The 23,268-nt window shown below is 47.0% G+C and overlaps 1 protein-coding gene across 1 annotated transcript in view; it reads right to left on the reverse strand.

Moving 5' to 3' along the window:
• Positions 1 to 22,750, reverse strand: part of LOC104559128 (fibrillin-2-like) — an 88,004-nt gene extending 65,254 nt beyond the window's left edge. The window contains exons 1-5 of the mRNA XM_062014843.1: positions 22,581 to 22,750; positions 11,407 to 11,489; positions 9,149 to 9,247; positions 4,666 to 4,761; positions 2,699 to 2,794 (exon numbers count right to left, since the gene is read on the reverse strand). Of these exons, the coding sequence (XP_061870827.1) occupies positions 2,699 to 2,794; positions 4,666 to 4,761; positions 9,149 to 9,247; positions 11,407 to 11,489; positions 22,581 to 22,750 (544 nt within the window). The remainder of the gene's footprint in view (positions 1 to 2,698; positions 2,795 to 4,665; positions 4,762 to 9,148; positions 9,248 to 11,406; positions 11,490 to 22,580) is intronic.
• Between the last annotated feature and the right edge of the window lie 518 nt (positions 22,751 to 23,268).

The following is a 23,268-nucleotide window of genomic DNA, read 5'->3' on the forward strand; positions in this document are numbered from 1 at the left end:
CCACACTAGAAAGAGCAGTCTTACAAAAGCAGAGAATGGAGGGGGTTGGAAGGGCCCTGCAGAGCTGCTCCAGCCCCAGCCCCTGCTAAAGCAGCTTCCCAGGTGTGTCCAGGTGGGTTTGGAAACCTCCCCTGAAGAAGAGTCCTTCTCAGAGTGTGCTGCATACAGCAGTTAGGAATGGCTCACCTGTAAGAAACGTCCCAGCAGCTGCTCTGAAGAGGAAAGAGGAAGGTGAATGATGTCTTACTAGACAGGACCTGGCACTGGTGGATGCTCTCTGCCCACAGAGATGCAGGCAGGAATGGCCAGAGGACTCCCCCATGTGTGGAGGCTGGGCTGAGAGAGCATCATCACAGCCTTGGGCTGGAACCTGTGCTTCCTACACCCGAATCCAGTGGGTTTCAGGCTCTGCTTTGAATTCATCTTTCTTCAGAAAACTCTTTAGGAAGGAGACAGAGAGCTCAAACCAAGAGCTATAGAACTGAACTAAGGAGCTATAGATGATCCATGTTGCTTCCAAGCCTGCTACTTGAGTCTCCTGGAGACTCCCAAGGATGCTTGTAAAGATGTCAAATACCACAGCTGCTTTACATGGAGAAACTGAACAGAAACTCAACAGTGGTCGTGTCTGCAGTCAGCCTGGTGCTCAGGGACTGCATCTGAACTGGCCTAGTGATGGAGCAGAGATTCATTTCCTCCTTGGAAGGGTTAAATTCTCTGCTGTCACACTAATTATTCTCAGTAGGTCAATTCCCAACCACCTCACCTGGGCTGCAAACTCAGAGACTGCCCAGCCAGGAGCCTCTTTGAGAAGTGTAACTTTTAACATCTCTTAGCAAAGCAAACCCTCTGTTTGTCTTGGCAGGGAAGACCTGTGTATACACAGCTGGAGAGCTTGTTTTGTCTCTTAGTACAAGTCTGGACTAAACCAAATCTCTAAAGGCTTTGTAAAAATGCTCTCTTTATTTAAAGAATTTTATACATTACAAGATGTCTCCAAAGTCTGCCCCTGCTCAGACCCTTCTTGCCCTGCTTCTTCCACTGTCCCCTGCCCCCTCCACTACCACACACACCATTTTTCAGCCCCTCCTGGCATTGCTGTATCCAGAAGTTTCTCTAAGTATTTTCTAGCTCTCTTTTCAAATCCATATCCATTTAAGAACCTCAATGCTTCAGATCCCTGTGAATGAGGTAAAAAAGCAAGCAGCTCTACAGCTGCAGTTCTGGAGCTTGGGTTTAGGGGTTTAGGGCAAGGAAGCTTGCAAGGAACAGCCTTCAAAAAGAGAAAGGCTGTTATCACAGCACCTTTCCCTACCTAAAGCAATGCAAACCCATCTGTGCATGTGTATGGGTGGTAGAAAAATACAGAGAGAAGGCTGAAAGAGCTGAAGTGCTCAACTGATACCTGTGTTTGCAGGGAGAGCACAAAGGCAGAGACTGGAACAATCAAAGGTTACTTGACTAAATGTGTGTGGAGGCTTTTAAAGAGCTCTCCCTCTCTGCATCTAATAAATGTGAGCCTCAAACCACAGCAGTGGCCTTTTATGGAGCACTTGCACCATGAGGTTCAGTAGATGCTTTTGCAGCCCAGGGAACATTGCATGATTGTGTCAAGTCCTGTGTATTTCTGCTGGCCACTGTTCAAGCAGAGCTGACTGATGGCTGGGCTACCAGAAACCAACTGTTATTCCTATCTCACCCACTAAATCACATTGCCAAGAATCCCCAACTTGGAAAAAACCCCAAAACATTAAAGGCAAGTACAATCCAACCCTTGGACATGGAGTTAAACAGAATTAGCCCAATCTCAGGAAAGTGAGAAGCTAGAAAAACAGAACATTTCCAGGGTGCTTTGATCTTAATCCTGGGAGTTTGCACATTGGCCTCGTGTTTCAGTTTCATTTCTGCTCTGTGGCACTCTGACCCTTGCCAAAAATCATATCAGAGCAGCACTGTGAGATGTCCAAGAGGAAAGGGAGAAATTTCATGTCTCAGCCAAAACCTCAGCCATACCCACACTGCCCCAACGTAAATCTGATCTAGGCACTCAGCAAACACTGGGTGAAATGCAGCAAAGCCACATGTCACTAAGGGCCATATTCTTAGCTGGTGAGAACTGTGCTTCTTCCCAGGAGCTGGCTGGATTCATCCTGGATGAGCAGCTGGCATTGAACCACGTGAGATTTACAACAAACCAGAGCTGGCTTGTGCTTCCCTTTGCAACATTTTTAGCAAAAATAAGGCTCTCTGGTGGAAAACCTGAAGCTCTGGTCACAATTTTCAAGGTTTTAGAAGTAAATATAGTGCTAAACCATACAACTGGTTTTGCAAAGGCTGTGGCCATGGCTGAGGTGTCAGGCCCAGGCACATTGGAGAATTATTGGCTGTTCACACTGGTGAGGAGAACTCATTTTCATTGTTGATGGTACATGGTATTAAGCTGCTCCTTAAACTGACACCATCTCCACCCATGAGCCTCTTCTGACTCCCTCCTGTCTTCTACCCATCCCTGGAGAGAGAGGGGAGTGATGTAGGACGGGTGTTTGGCTGCATGAGGTGCTCATTACAGGCTGGATCATCAGGGAGAGGAACTGAGCAGAAACTCACATGACATTCAGTGCCATTAACACATATCCTTAAACATAAAGCTCCTGATGCTACTGTCTCTCAGTGATGGAAGTGAAAACGTGCTCCTTACCTCTCTCACACTGGGGCCCAGTGAATCCATAGACACAAGCACAGCGGTTTGGCCCGATGCAGCGGCCTCCGTTCTGACAGCCATTCTCACAGACAGCTGTTGTGGAACAGAAAGAGAAACCCGTGATTTCTGCTCTTGGTGAAACCACAGTGGGAGATGTGTGGTGCTGGCAGGCCTCAGAATATCACCTCCTTTGTGTTGTTCACCCCTTGGGAGCCTCCTCCAAACACAGTGAACGTACAGAGGAAAGTATGATTTGATTTCTTCTTTTTCCTCCTGGAAAATTGCTCCCTGTTTATGAATGAACCCATTTATAAAGAGGCTATAAACTCTTATTTCACTTGAGAGGATTTCCTGCTCTCTGGAATCTCAGTTCAGTCAGGTCAACACTGGGATTTAAATGTCAAGGCCAAGATGAATGGATACGAACGAGAAACTGCAAGAAGGCAAATGTTTAATGTATGACAAGAGTGGAATGTGAAGGGAGCAGTCAAAGAAGAGTCAGTCTGCTTAGCACACAAGTATTCATAAAGCTGTGCTACCCTTAGTTTAAAATCTGCAGTCAATAGTCTAGGACTAAAGTCTAAGCAGTAAACTGCTGCTCAGATCCTGAGGCTAAGCGCAACAACTAATGAGAGAAGCAGTTAGGACACTTCCTAAAGCTCCTATGTAGAGCTGTGCTCTCTGAGCTACTCACTTGCCAGACAACAGCACTGCATTGAAGACTAAAAGAACACAGTCTCAGGAAAGGTGAGGTCCATAGCAGCCTTGTATGATACCTCAGCATGGCCCTCACTGGTCTAGAGCCAAGCCCTGAGCTGCAGAGAGGCCAGGTACTGCTGCATTTCATAGCCTTCTAAGGCTACATCCCTCTAAGAGCCAAAGAAGCTGAAATCTGCTCTGCTGGGACATTGCCAGTGGGACTCTCCATTGTTCCCCACCCTGTCAGTGATGTCTTGCCAATATCTGAACAACTATGAAAACTCTACTGAGGATATTATAGGTGGAGCTGGTAGCAGCACATAATTAAGGTTGCCTAGCACGTTCCATTGTAAGCCCTGGATTGCTGTTCCTTACAATTTTCCCAAGCTTTAGCTGTTCAGATGAAATTTTCCATCTGGTGTCTGCCTTCAGTTGAACTTTCTTTGGAAAGTTTCTGCACAAACCAATCAGCCAGAGCTGAGCAGAAGTCAGAGGGAAATAAGGTGTTTTGCCTCAGACTCACAGACTTCACTGAGAACTGTGGTGATTACAGGGGTCTGAAATCTGCCTGGAAGGTCCCATTTGGTCAGAGATTGTTTCACAACCCTTGGCACATGCCTGCTCACTAGACACTTAGTGAAGATGGCATCTAAGTTGTCAGTTTAGTTAGTTCCAAAGTGTGCATTACATTGCCAAATATCTTTCATGGGAAACTAGGGGGGGAGTCAAATATCTCCCTATCAAAGCCATAGGTGCTTGGACAAAACAGAAAACCAAGTCATAAAGCACTGAAACAATCCTTTCAATGACTCTGTTGAGGTTTCTCTATAGAAAGTCAACGTTGCCAAATAAACAGAACTCAAATGTAACCCCCTCAAATGTAACCAGGAAGAATTTCTGGCCAAAAGATGTTGGTTTGCTTGGATTTCTTTTTGTTTTCCTCCTGCTGATTGAAAGAAGACTTCATTGGAGCTAAAGTGAAGGTTTCCTGTGAAAAGCCCATCCCCAGAGAACATGTTGCTTCTCTAGAACTCCACAGGGAAGCGACAGCTGATGCAGACACTTTCTACACATGTATTTACTTATGAGGAAAATATATCTAAACCTTTCTACAGAGATATATCTTTACTCCCTAAGGAGAGTGAGCTGAGATTCCAAAGGAGAGGAGAATACAGTGATGGCACCCAGGAGCACTTGGGTGTGTGCCAGGCCACCTCCCCAGTCATGAGGCTGCTGTGCATGCAGCAGGCACTGCAGGTACTTACGCTGCCCACAGTAGGTTCCAGTGAAGCCCTTCTGGCAGAGGCAGGACTCCTCATTGCAGCTCCCACCATTCATGCATCTCACATTGCAGGTTTGGACTGTGGAGAAGAGCAGGGAAATATAAGATGATGATGCAACAAGTTGTCTGTGACAGGAGGTGATCACCTCCCTCCCTTCTGCTCCAAACTTCCTTGTGTCAGTGCAGAATCCAGGAGTCCATTCAAGTTCGATGGAGAGACTGATGACCTCTTATGGTGGGATGTGACCCCAACAGTGTGGTTAAGGGCTTGCACTTTTACTGAGGTATAATCACCCCAGAGTTGCTTACAAAGGTAGTTTCCATAGTCTGTTCTTGTTCCTGTACCTGGTAGTACTGAACAGTTCAGGTGGGGGAAAGCCATGACCACTATGGGCAGTGTGAAAGTAGGAGCAATTTAAGGGATGGAACTCTCCAAGCCCATCTCACACAGGGCAAGGTATCACTGTTCTCTCACAGCAAACAGTTTCAGAGGACATGTTCCTATGAGACCTGATCTAGGTGATCCTCCTCCTGCAGGGGGGTTGGACTAGATGATCTCTCAAGGTGCCTTCCAACCCCCACCATTCTATGATGCTAATATAAACCACTCCACAGAAACCAAAGACATCATTTTCCTTCATCAAGGAATCTACCTCAATTAAACAGCTTTCTACAGGACATTCTGCCAGGGCTCCTGTGACTGCAGCTAAGGCTGTATTTCCTCATATCTCCCTTTCTTTGACAACTCCCTCATTCTGAATGATCCTTTCTTTTAGGATGCTACACTTTTCCAATATTTTCATGCCCCTTTTTTGTTGGTCTTTTAGATTCTTGCTCCATTTTCAATACAGGCTCTTCACTCTCCAGGCTGTCTAATCTTTAAAATGCCTTCACACTGAAAGACTCAGGAGGTGCCTGAGGGGACAGAATGTCTTTGGTGGAGGAAAACCAAAGGAAACTATAGATATTCTCTTCCTTTCACAACTGCTATCTGGCCTCATTGGTGAGATCTATTTAATAGGAGAGGGCTTTTTTAAAGACCTCTGGATATAAAAGCAAGTATTATCTCTCCTTTCTATGTCAGAGTTCAGCTTTCACACTAGATTATGACCCACTGAATGTGACTGAAGGAGAACAATAGCAATAAATAATAACAAGAAGCAGCTTTATACTGATGCAAACACAAAGCCCAGTATTGGCTTTAACTCTTTCACCAATAATCAATGCTTAAGCAATGTGCTATGAGAGGACAAGAGCCTGAAAGAGAAGGTTTACTGCTAAACATTGAGTTATAAACACAGGTCAAAGAGCTTCCATTCTTTACCAAAAGTGGAACAATGCATTCTTCCTTTGTAAGATGTCACAACTCTGATTGCAACGGCCTGAGGTTATGGCAAGCTCTGGGAAAACTGGTTTTCAGCATGTACACCACAGTTCATGTCTGCCAGGGATAGGGAAGGCTGTGACTTGGCAGCTTGAAGAAGGTGGAGCTGGAGGGTGGCTGAGTGGATGCTCAGCTGTGGCTTGTGTCTTCTCTGTGCATGAAACATCAGTTCCAAGCAGGGAAGAGCTGGGGCAGGGCAAGTGAAATGTCTGTCCAAAAGGCAGTAGGACTCAGAAACGTCCAACAGAGATAATGATATGGTTGACACCTTGTTCATAGGAAGGCTGAAAGGAAGGAGGGCTGGGATGAGAAGCCTCAGAGCTTTGCATTCAAACTGCTCAGCACACGTGCTGTACATTTAATCCATGAAGTGCCAGTGTGGTTTGAATTAGCCTCCATGTCTCCTGCTCTTCCTATGGCTCTATGGCCAGAGATCAGGCCAAGTTTAGATGAAAGCTTCATCGTTAAAGAAACTAAGCTTGAGGCTTCAAAGCATTGCCCAGATTGTCAGACATGAGACCAGTCTCTCTGGGAAAAGGCACTGCTTCCAGCACATGCTTACCCCTACACCCCTCACTGCAATTCATCAGCTCTGGGAAAGCAATTCCATACAGCAAAGCTGGGAGGGCTGCCCAGAGACAGAGGTAGCTAGGAAGTGTCTGTCTGTCAGAGCTGTTCATCCTCAAGAGCTTTTCCCTACACAGCATCCTGAGCTTTGCATTCAATGGGTAAAGTATAGTGAAGCTGCAAAAATCTCAGGAGTTCAGGGTCTGGACACAAGATGTTCAGTCAGAAACTCTCCAACTCATTGGCAAAGGCTGCTCCTGGACCTGCACAGAGCAGAGCCCACTTCTTGCTTCTGCCATGATTCCAAAAGCCCTGAGGTCCTATCACCACCTGACTTATCTCCGAGGCTACCACTGTTAGACCTCCCTGCAGATCTGGGGTGCAGAAGAACATCTTTCAACAGAGAATTTAAAGGCCTGTTACACTTTGTCAGGTTTTTCCAGAGTAGCTGAGACCAAAGTCCTAAGACAAAGAGCATGGCAGCTCGCCCTGGGTACATTTCCCCCTGATTGGATTGGGTTAGTGTTACAGTTTAGTGGCTGCAACTATTCTGCCAGCCATCAGAAGTGGAGCCTGCAAGCAGGTTTTCCCTCTGCTTACTGACTACTACTATCCAAACAGCCACTTGCAAATTACTCCTAAAATCTCTTTACTCCCCCCAGAGCAGGAAACCAAGCTTTTTGTTATGACAGAGAGGCAGAGTGGCTTTTATTGCTGCTGGAATGCACAATTTGTCTGCTTTACCTCCCTGAAGCATTCATGATAAATGCAGATCCAAACATCCCCACAATGAATGCCAGATTTGATGAAGCCCCTGCAGAGGAACCTACTCCCCCCCCCTCCCCTCGAGTGCAGGCTGAAATCCACCCCAGGCTCAGGGGAATGCCAGGTCTGTGCCCAAATGTATATACTGCTCACAGCATTCCTTGCATTCCTCTGTGATTGCTAACATATGGACCCTCACTCCACAAACTTGTGTGTCCCCAGCACCCTTCTCTCAGCAAAGCACTGGGGAAGAGCCTGAGGAGCAGTTCAGGCATCAGCTCTGGTGCTGAGCACTTTCTGGGGACAACTGCAGGGCTGTAGCACAACGTGGCACTTTGGAATCAGATTCTGGGATTTTCCTTCTTTGAGTCACACCCTGAAATGTGGTTTTGAGGTCTGGGGAAGGGGGTTAGTTCTCTGGCCTTCAATCAGATGCCTGCAAGTCACTTTATTAACAATAGCTTGCCTAAAGGTAGGCAATACTGGAAAATCAGCTCCTGGGTTGTCTCTAGCAGTGGCCAGCTGAGACCTTGAAGGACTCCACAAAATCCCATACATTTCTGCATTTTGCATAGGGCAGCAGCACAATCATCCTTCTGAAAGCAACCCTGTGCCCCAGCTCTGCTCCTCTGCCTGCAGCTTTTATTTTTGGCTGGTGTGTTCTGGTGTCGTCACGTGTGGGTGGGCTGCTTCTATGGCCAAGTTCAAGCACTCACCCACTATCATTGCCCACATTTGGAGATCTCTTTGGAGAGTTATTTTGGCTGGAAAAGACATTTAGCTCCTGCAGTCCCAGCCTTTACCTCACCCTGCCCAGCCCAGCACTGACCCACAGCCCTCAGCACCTCAGCTCCAGGGCTTTGGGATCCCTCCAGGGCTGGGCACTGCCCCAGCTCCCTGGGCAGCCTGGCACAGGGGCTGACACCCCTCTCAGGGAAACAGTTCTGCCTCAGCTCCAACCTCAACCTCCTCTCATGCAATGGGTGGCTGTTTCTTTTTGTCCTATCACTTGTTACTTGGCAGCAGAGACTGATATGTAACTGTCACACTGCTGAGTCACAGACTGGTAGGGTTGGAAGGGATCTATAGAGATCATCCAGCCCAGCTCCCCTGCAGAGTCCTCCATGGTTTGTTTTTCAGCAATCTTATCCCCCCCATTCCTCTTCCCAGAACTTTTCAGGTTATTTTGTGTTCTGAAGGTGTGAGATGGGAGAAGAAAGCAGAAAAACATGGCAATGCAGTTTCTGCATCACCAACTCTGCCAGTGCAGAACTCCCTCTTGGCAGAGCATTCAGCTGACAGGGCTGAGCAGCTCTCCCTCACACCCAAACCACAGCCCAAGACAAACTTTTTTCCATTGGAAACACAACATTTATTTGGTTAACAAAAGAAGTGACAGATCTAATTCTACTTCAAAGAACAGCCAGGGGATGGACAGACTCTTTGGCAGCTGTATCACAGTTTGCTGCTGTGAGATGTGGTTTCTGAGCTGCATCCTGCCAGGTTCCTCATACCAAAGTGGCAGCAATTGCAAGGAGGTGGCCAGTTTCCTCCAGGTATCATGGGCAGTGAGGACCCTTAGCAAAAGCACCACAGAAGGTGAAAGGTTTTGTGACTCCTGCCTGATCCAGATTAAAATCTGGCTGTCAAAACACCAAATGTTTCTAAGATTGCCTTAGACTAGGAAAACTGTAAGAGGGCACATAACTACTCTGTGGAGGGAGAAGAATCACCAGCAACATTCCCTTACCTCCAGCTGAGCCACAGTTGGGAGAGAGTTGCCCATTGGAGCACGTGCACATGTTTGGCCGTGAACAAAATCCATCACCACAAGAATTCCTGCAGATTGCTGGGGGAAGAAAAGGACAGTGATCAGCACAGAGTCACAGTCTGTGAACTTGCTCAGAGATGTGCTTCAGGCTGCCAAAAGGGTGGGAGGTGGGCTTTTGTAAGAAGATTAGTGTGGGGAGGAAGCTGGGGCACCTCCTGAAGAATCTGGGCAGAGCAGCAGAGGGAAGGAGCCACTTGCTCACAAGGAGTTCATGGAGACATCTTCCTTTTATCACAGGACTACAGCTGGTCCTGCCACCACATTCCTTTTTGGCAGCAGCAGATGGGGAAGGCACATCTCACTACTTTTACCTGCTAAAAGTGTGTCTCAGCAGAGACAACTGATGCACACAGTCAGTCAGGTTGTTCTTTTCCTAAACACTTCTGTTTCCATGATGCATTTTGCAGCTCATGGTCTCAGCAAACTGCTTGTTACTGTGATGCAACTCCTGCTGAATGAGGGGCTAAGCCTGAGTCAGCCAGAGCTGCATCAGCAGGATGCCTTCATATCAATCCCCATCCTTTCTTGCCTGGGACCCCTGCTAATCCCTTCCCCTTCCTGTGCCATGGGAGCCAAGAGCATAGCTGGCAGTATTGTCCCACCTGTGTAAGCACAGATTTTATTAGAGCCCCATGAAAGTATCTCATCTCTGTGTGTTTTATAAATACAATTACACCACAGAGTCCCCTGAGGACCTCCAGCCCAGATGGCATGTTTTACAGTTATGAGAAAAGTCAGCAGACAGCCCTGAATGTCACTAACCCCACATGCCACCGAGCAGCTCTTTGGCTGGGAGCCCCTTAACCCTTTGCTGCAGCCAGCATCCAACTCAATCCTTCTGCACAGTCCACCCAAGGGATGCTGAGGAGGAGTTGTGATTTTGCCATCTCTTCTCATGAGGAAAGGAGAGGGAGCAGAATGCTGTACTGCACCATTACCTGGGGTGAAGTCAGGTGCATTCAACTCCTGAGACATGGTGTCTCTTTCTTGCTCTTCTCTTTTGACTGAGTGTGAGGCCACACTCTGGCACTGCTTACTCACTGTGTGCAAGGACACATCCATTGGCCTCGTGACTTGCAACACAACAGACACCATTTCCTTTGAGAGGAAAATATTTGCCTCTCTGGGCTCAGTTTTGTACATTTGAGGTCCCAGACAGCTCTATGTTAGGAAAGCCAAGGGGTTTCTCTCTAAGATGACCAAGTGTGTGACTCTGAAGGTGGGATTACTTCTGGAAAACATGACCTGTGTTATGTGGGAGATCCCACTAGAGGAGCCTATTGTCTTCTCAGCTTAAAACCTCCCTGATTATTTGTAGAGAGTTTTGAAAAGGGTTTTCACATACAATTCCAAGTGTGCTCTAATGCAGAAGATTTAGTGAGAAAGCTAAAATACTGGGAGATACAAGAATCCAATAGTGCTGTCTGCTATTCTCTGTGTCCAGGTGATGTCTCCAACACTCTGTCCATTTACTGAGCTTCAGTGTGAAACATGACCAAATGCAGGTAGAATTACCCCAATTGTCTCCAAAGAGAATCTCATCTATTTACTCCTGAGCTGACTTTCACTTCCCACAGGAGCAAAGGGCAGGCTCCCTCATCTCCCTTTCACCTACAGAAATGCAAACCAGCAGCCCTTTAATGGAGTTTATTGATGGATATCAGAACTTGAGGGTCCATGAATGCTCTGCTCCAAATAGGATAACTACCTGCCAAACCAGAGGTGTGATTTCTCTCCATCAGCATCCTGCCTTGGATGGTCACTCAGAGAAAGGTGCAAATTGCTGTTTGTGGACCCTGTCTGGTGATATCATGTTTGCAATGTCAGCACCCAGCTGCTGCTCTAGCAACTAACTAAACTACTTCATCTGAACAAGCAGCTCTAAAATAACTCTCCTGGGAGTCACCAATAAGCTTTCCTTTGAGGCTGATCTCCCAAAGCAGGCACCCAAACTGTCAAGCAAGGAGGAACACAGTGGCAATTTGGCAGAAGATAAAAGGCCACGTGCTAGATGGGACCAATTGCAACCACCTTGCTTTAGTGAGAACTCCCAGCAATTGCTGCTCCTGTCCCAGGGGCCTATGAAATGTTCTGCCATCTGCCTTAGTGAGATATGCTTTCCTTCCCACACAGCAGTTAGTTCCCTTGGTACCCTTAAGAGGAGAATGGATACTCACGGACAATACACTGGTTCCCTCCAGGCAGCGTTTTCCAGCCAGGGCAGCAGTAGGAGTGGAACCTCGAGCCACAGACATTGGGTCTGAAAATGAAAAGCAATGGTTTTTTCCCCTCTGTTTCTGAGCAGTGCCACTGGATAAATTCAGCATGGCTCAGCACTGCAGGAGAGCTGCTGAAAAGCTTCTTGTCTGACATTTCTCTGCCAGACTCCGTTCCCTCTCGGGGAGTTTGAACGAGCCACGTTTCATTCCCACCCAAAAGGAACCCCCATGCAATGATGTTTATGCATAAGGTGGACAAAGTCCTTTCTGACTCTGCATTAACAAATTCATCCATGCTCCAACTTCTCCAAACAGGCTGCCCAGATTTCCTTTGCCTTCATTTATTTGTTGGGTGCTTTAATCAATGTCGTGTACCAAAGACACCAAGGAACCCAGCATGTAGCTCAGCATGGCATTTACACCATGGTACATGCTACACATCCACACAGGAACTAACAGGCTTCCCAAGCAAAACTCCCAACAGAAAACATGAAACCCACAGGCCCAGGTAATGTTCATACTCCCATAACGTTGTCAGGTGCAGAGCCATGAGAATGCAGCCTGTGCAGAGATGCTGGGCTCTGACACAGCATCACACAGATGAAGGAAGGCAGTAGAGGAGAGAGAATAGTTCAGACCTTGCCTGGACCCTGGCCAACAACTCTCCAACCTCTTGAAGGTTTGCTGAGGGACCTCATCATTTAGATAAGCATTTTTTTGAACTGAAATCACCAGTGAAAGAGCACACAACCACCATCTATCAGATTCCAGTCTGGACCTTAGCAAGAACTTGTAGTGCTTTACAGCAGCAGATTCTTTCTCTGACTGGGTGAAGGCAGTGGAGTCCAGAACACCCTGAATCAGTTCCCCAGGCATACATGTGTCTTCCATCTTCAGCTTGATTGCAGTAGATGCACAGGAGATGCTCAGAAGACATGCAGCAAAGGTGAAGCACACATCCAGCATGTGAGTGCAGAAAACACAGAGCAGACACAAAGCAGACACACAGCAGATGCAGCAGGCACACAGAAGACGCTCAGCAGATGTAACAGAAACCCAGTGTGTGTACAGCAGTCACTGAAGATGTGCAGAGCACACCCAGCAACCTCAGCAGAGGCACAGAGCAGACACAAAGCAGGACCAGGGCAGAAGTGCAGCACACGTGTGGACACAGAGCAGATGTGCAGCAGACATGCAGCAGGCACACAGCAGATGTGCAGCAGGTATGCTGCAGGTGTACCTTTCCCAAGTGGAAGAATGCTTTCCCATGGAAAAAGGAACTGGGAAGTGTTTGCATTTATGACAAAAACCACTGAGATGGACTCAGAGCAAACTCAAAGGAAGAGAGAGGCTGTGGGTGCCCCATCCCTGGAAGTGTTCAAGGGTAGGTTGGATGGGGCTTAAAGCAACCTGAGCTAGTGGAAGGTGTCTTGGACCATGGCAGGGGTTTGCAACAAGATGAGCTTTAAGGTCCCTCCCAATCCAAACCATTCTGTGACCCTATGGAAACCAAAGCTGGCCACAGTGTCTTCTTTGTCAACTTCAAATAAACAATAGGATTCTAGAGATAAGCAGGGACAAAACAAGGATGAATTTCAATTGATGGCATCAAATGCTGCCTGTTGGCAGTGGCTCCATCTGAGCACTGGGAGATGCCAAGCAGAAAACACTGGAGCAGAGGAGAGCTATGGCCCTGTGATGTAAAAATCCATGGCTGTTAGCAAGAGAAGCCTTTCTCCTAAATCCACAGTGGAGTCAGAGGCTGGGAGACAGTCCACACCACAAGACTGCCCACAGGCTCAGGGTGCCAGTCTGCCTGTGCAGACAGAACACAAGTTGCATCTGGCTGTTGCTGCAGCAGCCTGTTCCTGTTGCCAGCCTGGGAAACACAGCCCAGAGCACTGAATTGTCATCTACCAGTTGAGCAAGCAGCTGAAAAGGACTCACTCCTGCCAGTTATTGCCAGCTGCCTAGCATGACCCCAGCTGAATTGCACTCATTGTTAAAGGTAGGAGAGGGCAGACAGCACAGTGTGTCAAGTCCTGGCTCAGAACACTTTGCAGACTCAGGTTCTAGCCAAAAACTAAGTCAAGTTGCTCTGAGCTTCCTGCTCACCCACAACTACAGGTGTGCACACAGCTCCTTGTCCACAGGAAAATGAATTTCCAACTAGAAGGAACTCTCCAAACCTTCTTCAGAAAGTTCTGCAGGGTCTATTGGTGTAATAACTGCAGTGTCTTGCAAGGAGAACTTCTCTTGCCACCCATCAAGACCCAGAGCTAATGAACCCTTGGCTACATGCAAGTGTGTGCTTTCCAGACAGCAGACCAGGATTTGTCTCCCCTGTCATGAGTAATTAGTGTGCCTCAGTTGTCACTGGCCTTCAGACGTGGTATTTCCATTCCTTAAATTAGAGGAAGACAGAAGTCAATGGAAATTGGTGGCTTGCCAGGGCTGGGGTAGTTCTCAGAGCTGCTCTGGTCTGCACAGGGATTGCTCCCCTGGCTGCTCACATGTTCTCCCTCTTGCTGGCCTCACCCAGGGGGATTCAACATATTAATTCAGGAAGAATTCACTCCAGTTCATTACTTTGGGCCAATTTCCTGCTCTTCACAGCCTGTGCAGTGATTGAGCTGTGTACCTGGCATCAGTCTGCTTTGGGGTGTGCTCAGTGGGCCAGCAAATGCTTCTCCCAGCTCATGGCTTGCTTTGTGTTTGCCTGGAAAAGTTCAGGCTGGGTGTCTGCTGCCTGAGCACGGGGACCCTTACCCTTAGTGATCACATTCTTGATGTCCCTCCCTAACACCATCTAAAACCTTCCTCCTGATGGGTGAAAACAGCTCCTCAGTGCTGGGACTGTCTCCTGAGCACTGCTTTCCAAGGTATCATCTGTTTCACAGCAAAAGGAGCCTGAGCTAAGAGGGGTCTGGCTGCATTGCTTCTCTGCACCAGTTTGAGCCTCCTGGTAAGGGCAGAGATGCCTTTACAGGTCTTCTCTGCTCTCTTGATGAGAACAAGCCAAGGTTACAGAGTAGGTGCTCTCAGAGACTCATATTGCTTCATTTTTGTAAACTAGGACTTTGTTAACAAAAATATGGCTTTACACTCTTAGCAGGCCCCAGATGTCAGGCAACTGACCAAGCACAAATTCCTTTTTCTCCAAGCATTTCAAACAAAACACTCAGTAAAAAAACCACCCTCCTGCCCTGCCAAAGTGTTAGTAGTAGGGCCAGAGCCCAGTGTTTTATGAAAGGGTGAGCAGCAGCTTTCACACCAGCACAGGGGATCAATGCCTAGTGAGCTCAGGATGAGAAGCACCACAGCTCAACTATCCAGTTCAGATAAGACACTCCACCCATGATCCCCATCCTTAAGATGTGTGGGATGCATTCATCACAGAAGAAACCCACAGCAGCAGCAAACGACATCCTGAGCTAGATAAGGAGCAGCATGGCCAGCAGTGGAGCAGCTCCCTTTTCTGCTTGGGAACAGTCTCCTAATCTCAGGAGCCCATTAGGCTTGCCCAGTCTGTTCTCTTTGTGTATCCTCTGGGTATCTGAGAGGCATTAAACCATTCTTCTGCTCTGCAAACACACAGTGTGGGGTGCAGCAGTTCTGATGGCTTACATGGCATGAATGGAAAGCCCTTGGGCACGTTTACAGTCACTATCTTCCCTGCCTCTGACCTTATTTTCAGGGGTTTTTCAAGATTCAGCTTAGAAATATTTATGGAGCCATCAAACCAGCAGGCAGCAGATTTAGCCAAGTCCCAGTGCACTTCTGTTCAGCCTTAGGAATGGTCATTGGCCTGAACACTGCTCTAGATTTCTCCAAACCATTCAGAGTTACCTTTCACTGAAAATTTACCACCTTGGTGGAAACTGAGCTTATGTGAGAGACCAGTGAGGATTTCTGGTTTGATTCTGCAAGAAGGAAGGCTGGCTGCTGCCCACAGAAGAGCTATTTTAGGAAGGAGTCACAGAAGCTTCATTTTAGATGATTTACCCCCCACTGCAGCCCTTCTCTTACCATGAAATTCATGCCTGATGTGTATGAATCACCACTACAGTCCCTAGTCTTACCCACGTGGCTTTTCCAGAGACAATGATCCCACCTCTCCCATCTGAGCTGCAAATTTTTCCTGTAATTCAAGATTCTTTCTGGGTTTGATCTCAGGCTGGTTCTTTGCTGGGCCCCAGGGATTCTCTCCCACAATAACTGAGGTACATCATTGCATACATCAGTCCCCCTTGGCCTCTGTGGAGATCATCAGGGGGCAATAATTACTGCCAAATGTGATAGTGGTTTTTGCTAATGCAACTCCTCACCCAGAGGGATTTGGGATCATGTCATGGCATGAGAATAGATTTGAGACAATGCTGACTTTTGGCCTAAAGGGGAGCATATTTGCATCCTCATTCTGTACTTACCAGATCCCTCAAATGGACTGCAAGGATTTATATCAGTGTTGTGAGCCCAGGGCTGTGACAGCTGAAGGTTCACTGCATGTGTGTGTGTTCAAGCAATGTTTGGTGATTTGCAAACCATGAAGCAGAGCAATACCCCTGCAGAAGCAGCTCTCCTTACCCAAGCAACCTCCAGTTTCATGTAGGGATGTTAACTCAGTCCTGCAAAGGAGGTGCTTAATTCCTCCCATATTCCATCTGCTTTTAATGCCAAATTCAAGCCCAATAATGCTTACCATTATTCATTTATGTCTTCAGCAGAGGATGTCTATAAAATCCTTTACCACACCCCTTTCTCTTTGTCAATAACAGTATTTTCTTCCCCACTTATTCAGACCTTGACACAAAAAAAAATCTTCCCTTATTTGTGCACATTTCAGTTCAAACCCCATGTATCAGCAAGGAAGCACAGAGAAGACTTTCCTTTGAAAAAGCCTGAAAATGGAACTGATTTCCAGGAACTGCTTCACACTTTCACTTGGAAAGCTGCACCACCAGCTCTTCCATCTTCTTCTTCCCCCTCCCTGAAATAAATCAAAACTTCAAATACAGTTCTTAAGACTTCCAAACAAAACCCATATAACCTATTCACTCCCATGCCAGATCATATTTTGCCATGCCAATACTCTCCTTCGTGTTTCTTGCCAATAACAAGAGAAACCAGCCTAGGCCAGAAATCCAAAGTCAACCATTTCACAATATGAATCAAGCCACGAGGGAAGTTTAGGAACAAGTCTGAAGTCAGAAGTTTCCAGCTGCTGCCTTGGTTTTGTTCCTTCTGTTGTTTGTAGTATTTCATCTCTGGCTTTATGATTAAATATCAAATGTGTGGAGTACGTGGGCCTGGAAGCAGATGAAATGTGCTGAAGAGGTGACTGGATCCCAGGGACAGAACCTCCAGTTGCACCTTGAGTGAAGTGATGTGTGATCACTCTATAAGCTCAGCTTATAAACAGAGACCCACAGCCTGCCTAGGGCAGGGATGTGGTGGGAGAAGGCAAGAAAGCTTTGATAGAGTTTGACCATGTTCTTCCTCATCATTTCCAAGTGGAGATGCCTCCAAGCTTCCTCCCTGCAGATGGAGAGTCCTCTGTGCACACATGAACATGAATTTCACCCTCTTGTAATAAAACCAGCATTGAGAATGGAATAGAACAGGATATTTCACTTAGGAGAGGCCTCCAACAATCCTCTAGTCCAACTATGATGACATTTGGGCAGCCAGAAGCAGCACAGCCAACTTCAGACACCAGTTTTGAATAAGCATTTGACTCCTGTTGTTACTATTTGGCTACACATGCCTGTAGTTGCAGCTGATGTAGAGACACACTCCACACCAAATGTGCTTTTGAAAGTATTTCAATTGGTGTAGCCCCTGGCTCTCTCTCCACAAACAACCCACACAATCAGACTGAGAGAGTCTGCTTGCCTAAAATACAGGATGAAGAACTGGGACAGTTGAGCATCTCTCTTCTCACTCTAAACAGCATTTCATTTGCAAGCAAGTTTTCCCCAACTTTGAGGCCAAGAAATCATTTTCTTGAGGAATGAAAGTGGAACCTCTGCATTTAAAGGACTTTTCTCTGGGACTCTGAGCAAATCAACACCTCCCCCTAGCTCTACAGGAGCAGCAGAGATGGCAAAACTGCAGCAAAGACTTGCTGACTCCCACTTAGGGCTTACTCCTTTCAACATGATGCTTGAACTTGGCAGTGGCAGAATGGGGGCCTGAGTCATGAAATATCTGACAGGGCTGGTTGTGCTTTGGGCATCAGGTCCCTTTAAAGGCACATGCTTCTGTCAAACCTAAAGCAAGAGGGGAGAAAATGACCATTGCTGCTGGTCAAGAACACCCCAAACCCAACCCTTCTGTAAGTCCTGTACTGGATGGGGTCAGATTAAAATGCTGCTGGAAATCATCTGCTGTCTGTGCTCACCTCAGAATAAACTGTGTAAGTGGGAAAACTCATCTCTGCTACAGCCAAGCTCCTCTTGACACTAAACATCATCCCATTGTCAGCCCCAGCCTGTGACTTTTTCCTCTCTGCTGCACCTGAGCTGCCCAGCTCAGGGTGTTGAGTTCACCTACATCCCAGCAACTCCTTCTCTGCTGGTGTTTCAGTTGCATTGGGCCTCTGCTCTCCATTCCCCAGTACCACACTGAAAAATAAGGTGTGAAAAATCTATGGGAGAGCAACTTTGAAATGCCTCCTATTCCCCATTTCCCACCATTGAGTCACCTCTGTCTCTTTGTACAAGTCAGAGCATTGGAGGAGGTAGGACAAATGCCTCCCCAAACATCCTCTCTCCACCCATCTTCTCGATTGCAGTGGCCATTTCATAATTAATGGGCTTGACATCATTAGTTGTGTTTAAAGTCAGGCTATAGCTGAGCCTTTCTTCTTACTTGAAAAAACAGGCAGCCATGAACTTAGAGGAGCTCACACTGCCAGCAAACAGCTCAGCTGGCTGCAGACTAATCTTTTCTTTCCCCTTTGTTAAACACATTCTGGCTCTTGGAAACTGTTCAATAGTTCATTAAACTAATAATCCCATTCAAATCCTGCCTCATAAATGGATTTGTCAGTGCTGTTCCTTTCAGGAGACGGTCATTTTAAATTGTCTCTACTCTAATGAGTTTAAGGACAGATTAAATCATGCCTTTGGCTGTGATTTATTGCTCCACATTATTAATTGTTATTTGTGAAAGCACTGGTGAATAGCAGGCTTGTTTATTTTGTATCTATTTCATGCTTTGCATTTATTCCATATCTTCCCCTTTATTAAATGAGACTGGGATGGGATCAGAGCCTCAGATAAATGTTTCCAGCAGAAACACACACAATCTGTCCTCCTGCATTGCTGAAGCCTCTCTTAACCAACAAGACACGTACAACTGTCCTCATGGACAGCCAGTTCGCTCCAGACGTCACCACAGAGCTGTGTTGCTCACGTTGGACTTATTGGAGAGCAGTTTCTCACTATGAGCTCTGTTATTTAACTGATTCCACTCATTTCTGTTAGTACTAATTGACCAAGACTTCACACAAAGCAATTTGCCACCAAAAGACAGCCAATGTCCACTAAGCACTTGGGCTTAGTCCAGACTTTTCCTGGGAACCCCACAGGGAGTTATTTTTGCTCTGTGTAGAAGATATTTGAGACAAAAGGAAGGAAAGAGGCCTCAATATGTTGGGGTATCTAATTTTTCCAGAGCTGGTAAAACTTTCCCTATCAAGACATCTGGGTCACTTCTCTGGGCAGCTCTGGTGTGATTCTATTTCTTGTCCAACACAATTTAGAGATGGGGAGAATCTGTAGTTCCACACAACCAAGAGAAAAAGAAGCACATTCAAGAATAAATGGTAGAACAAAACCCAGATCCAGCTTGTCAAGATAGGTGGCTGTCCTGGGAGTCCTCTAAAGTACATCTGTCATAATCCATTTTGGGGGAAAAACACCCCCACGTGTCTGCCACGGAGAGACTGACCTGTAAACAACATCTCACCATTGTAGGAGGCTTTGAAATCTGGCAGGACAGAAGGTCTCAAGTGGAGTGTGTGAAAGTAAAACACTTCTGTGATAGGAAAACAAGTTATTTCAAGGAACAAAGAAGACAGGGCTACAGACAGTCCAGAAGCCCTGAGCAGGTTCCCATAAAGGGGAAGAGGAAGCACAAGTTAGGACTCTGCACCACTGCTTCATTAGATCTGCCCAGCAAAGCCTCAAAACCTGTTTGTTTCCTTCCATTGAGAAGTAACCAACCCTTGAACATTCCCACAGAAAGCACAGTGTTCAGGATGGTGGTGGCTCAGCAGGGAAGCTGCCAGTCCAGGCCCATGTGATGCAGCTGAGCTTTGCTGTGTTTTAATTCCAGTTCTAATGAACTTCCTTTCATTTTCATTCCTTTCAGAACCAAAGAGGTTTCAGATGAAAGTTGGAGTGAACTTAGGCTGTCTCTCCAAAAAAAAGAACAGTTGTGGATCTTTGAGAGCAAATGCCAAAGCAAATACTTGAGGTGGTGTCATAAACTATTTAAGCAGACAACCACAGACAAATGTGTTTAGAGGTTCAGATGTGTGTCTAGGAGGTGTGGCATTACAGAATAGATGATTCCACAAACCACAGTAATCAAGATAAGGCACCTGTGTGTCTACATTGTAAAATAACCCCAAATTTAGAAGGGCAGCTCCACCTTCCTTAAATAGGCTGCACCAAGAAAACTCACTGCTTATCCATTTCTTCTGCTGCTGCAGTGCTACCCTCTGAGTGAGCCACACCTTAAATCAAGACTGAAACTTCACACCTTAAATCAAGACTTAAACTTTCTCAGGAGAATCAGATACCCAAAAAATCAGTTAAACTTCACAGCAGCAAAGAATCCCAACCAAACCCAGGTCAGGGAAGATGCTGATCCACAGCTGCAACTCTCAAGAACTGTTTCAAGCCAGAGCAGAAGGATAAAGGACCAGCACTGTCTGGGGAACCTACTAGCAAAAATGACTGGCTCTGTGGCTCTGCAGGAGGTGGCTTTCACTGGCTGCCAGACCCATCTACAGCATTGTGGCTGGTGACATCTGTAGCTGCTTTCTAAGCCCAGTAGAACATTATTTAAAACATCACTCTTCAACAGATTTCTCATCTCGAGTGGTTTTCTCTGCTTGTAAAATAGAGGTTTTTAAAGAGAGACGTTGCTGATGGGCTGGAAATCCTGAAAGGTATTTGGACACAACACCTAGGAGACTATCAGGGTCACTTGACACAGAGCATGGGAAGTGCTGGGGGAAGAAGCTCCAGCCACTCTGGGGTTTGCCAGCTCCCTCTATGTTGCCCACCATGATTCCCTCCCTTGAAACACGACTGCTGTCCCAAGGGCCAAGAAACAATGATCCTTCAGTTGTCTTATAGTCACACAGACTCCCTTAAACAGACCTTGCACTTATCCCAGTGGGGTTTTTTTCCCCTTTTCCTACAGCAATTGCTTCAGAGGACATGAGGAAAGCAGAAGAGCAAATGAAAGCAGCAGTGTGGTCCTCATCTCTGGGAGCCAGACACTTCAGGCCTGATTCTGATCCTGCCTCAGACTCACTGTGTGGCCACTAAAGAACCTACACAAGTGGTAATTTGGTATTACTTAAGTGTCTGTCCATGTCTGAGGCTTGAAAGGAGAAAATGGTTTTCTGAAGTAATTTCTAACTTGGGAATTTGGACTTCATGTTTAAAATGCACTTGAGATTTAGGCCCCTCAGACACACCAAAGGGCAAAATGATTGAAGATGTAAATCATTTCTGAAACCAGGATCTGGTCACCTAAGTCACTGAGTGCTACAAGACCACTGAACACCAGTGGAATAGAAACACTCACCCTTTCCTTGCTCTGCCCTTCCTTTCTCTTCAGAGGGCTGCATGAGGTAATGTTATCCATGTACACATCAACTCCTTCCCATTCCTTCTATCCCCATTATGACCACAGTAATCAATCACATAGAGCCCTGGGCAGCCAGGCTGAACAAGAGTCTCTGGATCAGGTAGACTGTCATCCCACCCTTCTCAAGAAAACAGTCTTCATCCCCACCAGTCAAAGATTAGGGACGTGTTATCTGAGGGACGACGGACTCAAAGGGAGGAGCACAGCAAAACTACTTACAGGTCACACTGAGGGAGACATGGGGGGTTCCTAGCCTGGGAGGGAGTTAATAGCTGCTTCTGGTAGCTCGTTTTGAGATGACAAAACCCCCAGGACAGTTGCTGTCCCCCCTTTCCATATCCACCACAGCAAGAAGGAGTGGCCATACACATTTGAATTCCCAGAGTAGATGCCACCAGCCCCACAGTCCTGCCCCTGGCAGCTCAATGGCCAGGCTCAGTGTTCCAGCTCCAGCCCAAACACAGCCCATCTGACTGCCTGGGCTGAAAGCACAGCCCTGCATCCCATTGAAGCAGCATTCCCCAGCAAGCGCCGGAGGACTCTGGCACAGCCCAGGCTCCACGCCTGTATCACGTTCTGCTCTGATTCTGCCCACTGACACAGGAACACTTTCCAAGTACTACAGCCAGGCAGACTTAAAATAACACAGAATCAGGCCAGGAACCATCTTGAGAGCATGCAAACACAGCTGAGCTCCAGCACAAGCTTCGGGATTTTCTAGCTGAGCCCTGTCTCCCTCCTCAGGTGGAAAATGCTCATGGGTCCAGCTCTCACACCAGGCTATAGATGAGCTCACAAGCCACAACTATGCTACAAGACCAAGGACTGATTTAGCAATGATTGTTGTGTAAAAGCAGTAATCAATGGCAATAACCTCCCAACAGAGCCCAGAGCATTGACTGAGAGCTGAAGGCAACTCCAAGCTTAAAACCTGAGCTGAAATCATCCCCACTAGCAACAGTGGAAAGCTCAGCCACAGCTAAATGCACAGCATCCCTCCCACAGGCAGGCAGGAGGTGGATGGCTCTTCAGAGTCTTGATCCTCCCAGCAACACAGCACAGCTCACTGCATAGCTCCCTGCTCACATGGGAACCTGGTTGGTCATCCCCCATGGCACAATCTTTCCTCCTACTGTAGGTCTGCAGGGCAGACTTGTTCCTGGGCTCAATAAAGGCAATTCTGTACACATCTCTATATGCTATAACAACCCAAAAGCAGAAAAGATCATTAAACATACCCTCGTAAAGAGTCTTGGCCTCTTCTTCTCACTCTGTTTGGTGGCTGTCTTTCTTCATAGCCTGCAAATCTGCCTGTCTGCAAGTCCCCTTCATATTGACCCTGGGCTCGCTCCACGTACATAACTGCTGTACATCCCAGCATGAACCTGGCCAACCATAATACCCCCATGATGGCACAGATTCCTCGATTCCCCTGGCTGCCCCGAAAGCTTCTTCCAGCTGGAGGGTCCCTGCTGCCTTGGTGGAAGATGGTTTGTGGCAGCAGCCCCTAAATGCCAAGGTGCCGTCCTGCCGTCCTCTTTCTAGGAGCAAAAAGAGAGGAAAGAGACACACAAGTGTTCTTAAAGGCTTCTGTACTTTTACAATGGTTGATCATCCCAGGCAGCCCCTCCTGGAGTTCATACAGTAGGGTCCTACAGTCACACTGAGCTTGGCTTTTTACACATACAGCCAACACGTGCCCACTGTCATTCCCTACCAGAGCATTGCCAAACCAAGAGCTGGAAACCAAAACACCTCCAGGAGTCAGAGTTCTACCCTTGCATCTGTTTTCCTGCTCTCCTGATAGAGGAATGAAGAGTAATAAAAGCACATCCATCCTGAGCCTGCTCGTGGTGGTGGGTTATGATACCGACCTCAGCATAGTGCCTTGGTCCAGAGGAGCAGCAGGAGATGTGGGGCTATGAA

The sequence above is a fragment of the Colius striatus genome, chromosome 25 (assembly GCF_028858725.1).
Source record: "Colius striatus isolate bColStr4 chromosome 25, bColStr4.1.hap1, whole genome shotgun sequence".
NCBI lineage: Eukaryota > Metazoa > Chordata > Aves > Coliiformes > Coliidae > Colius > Colius striatus.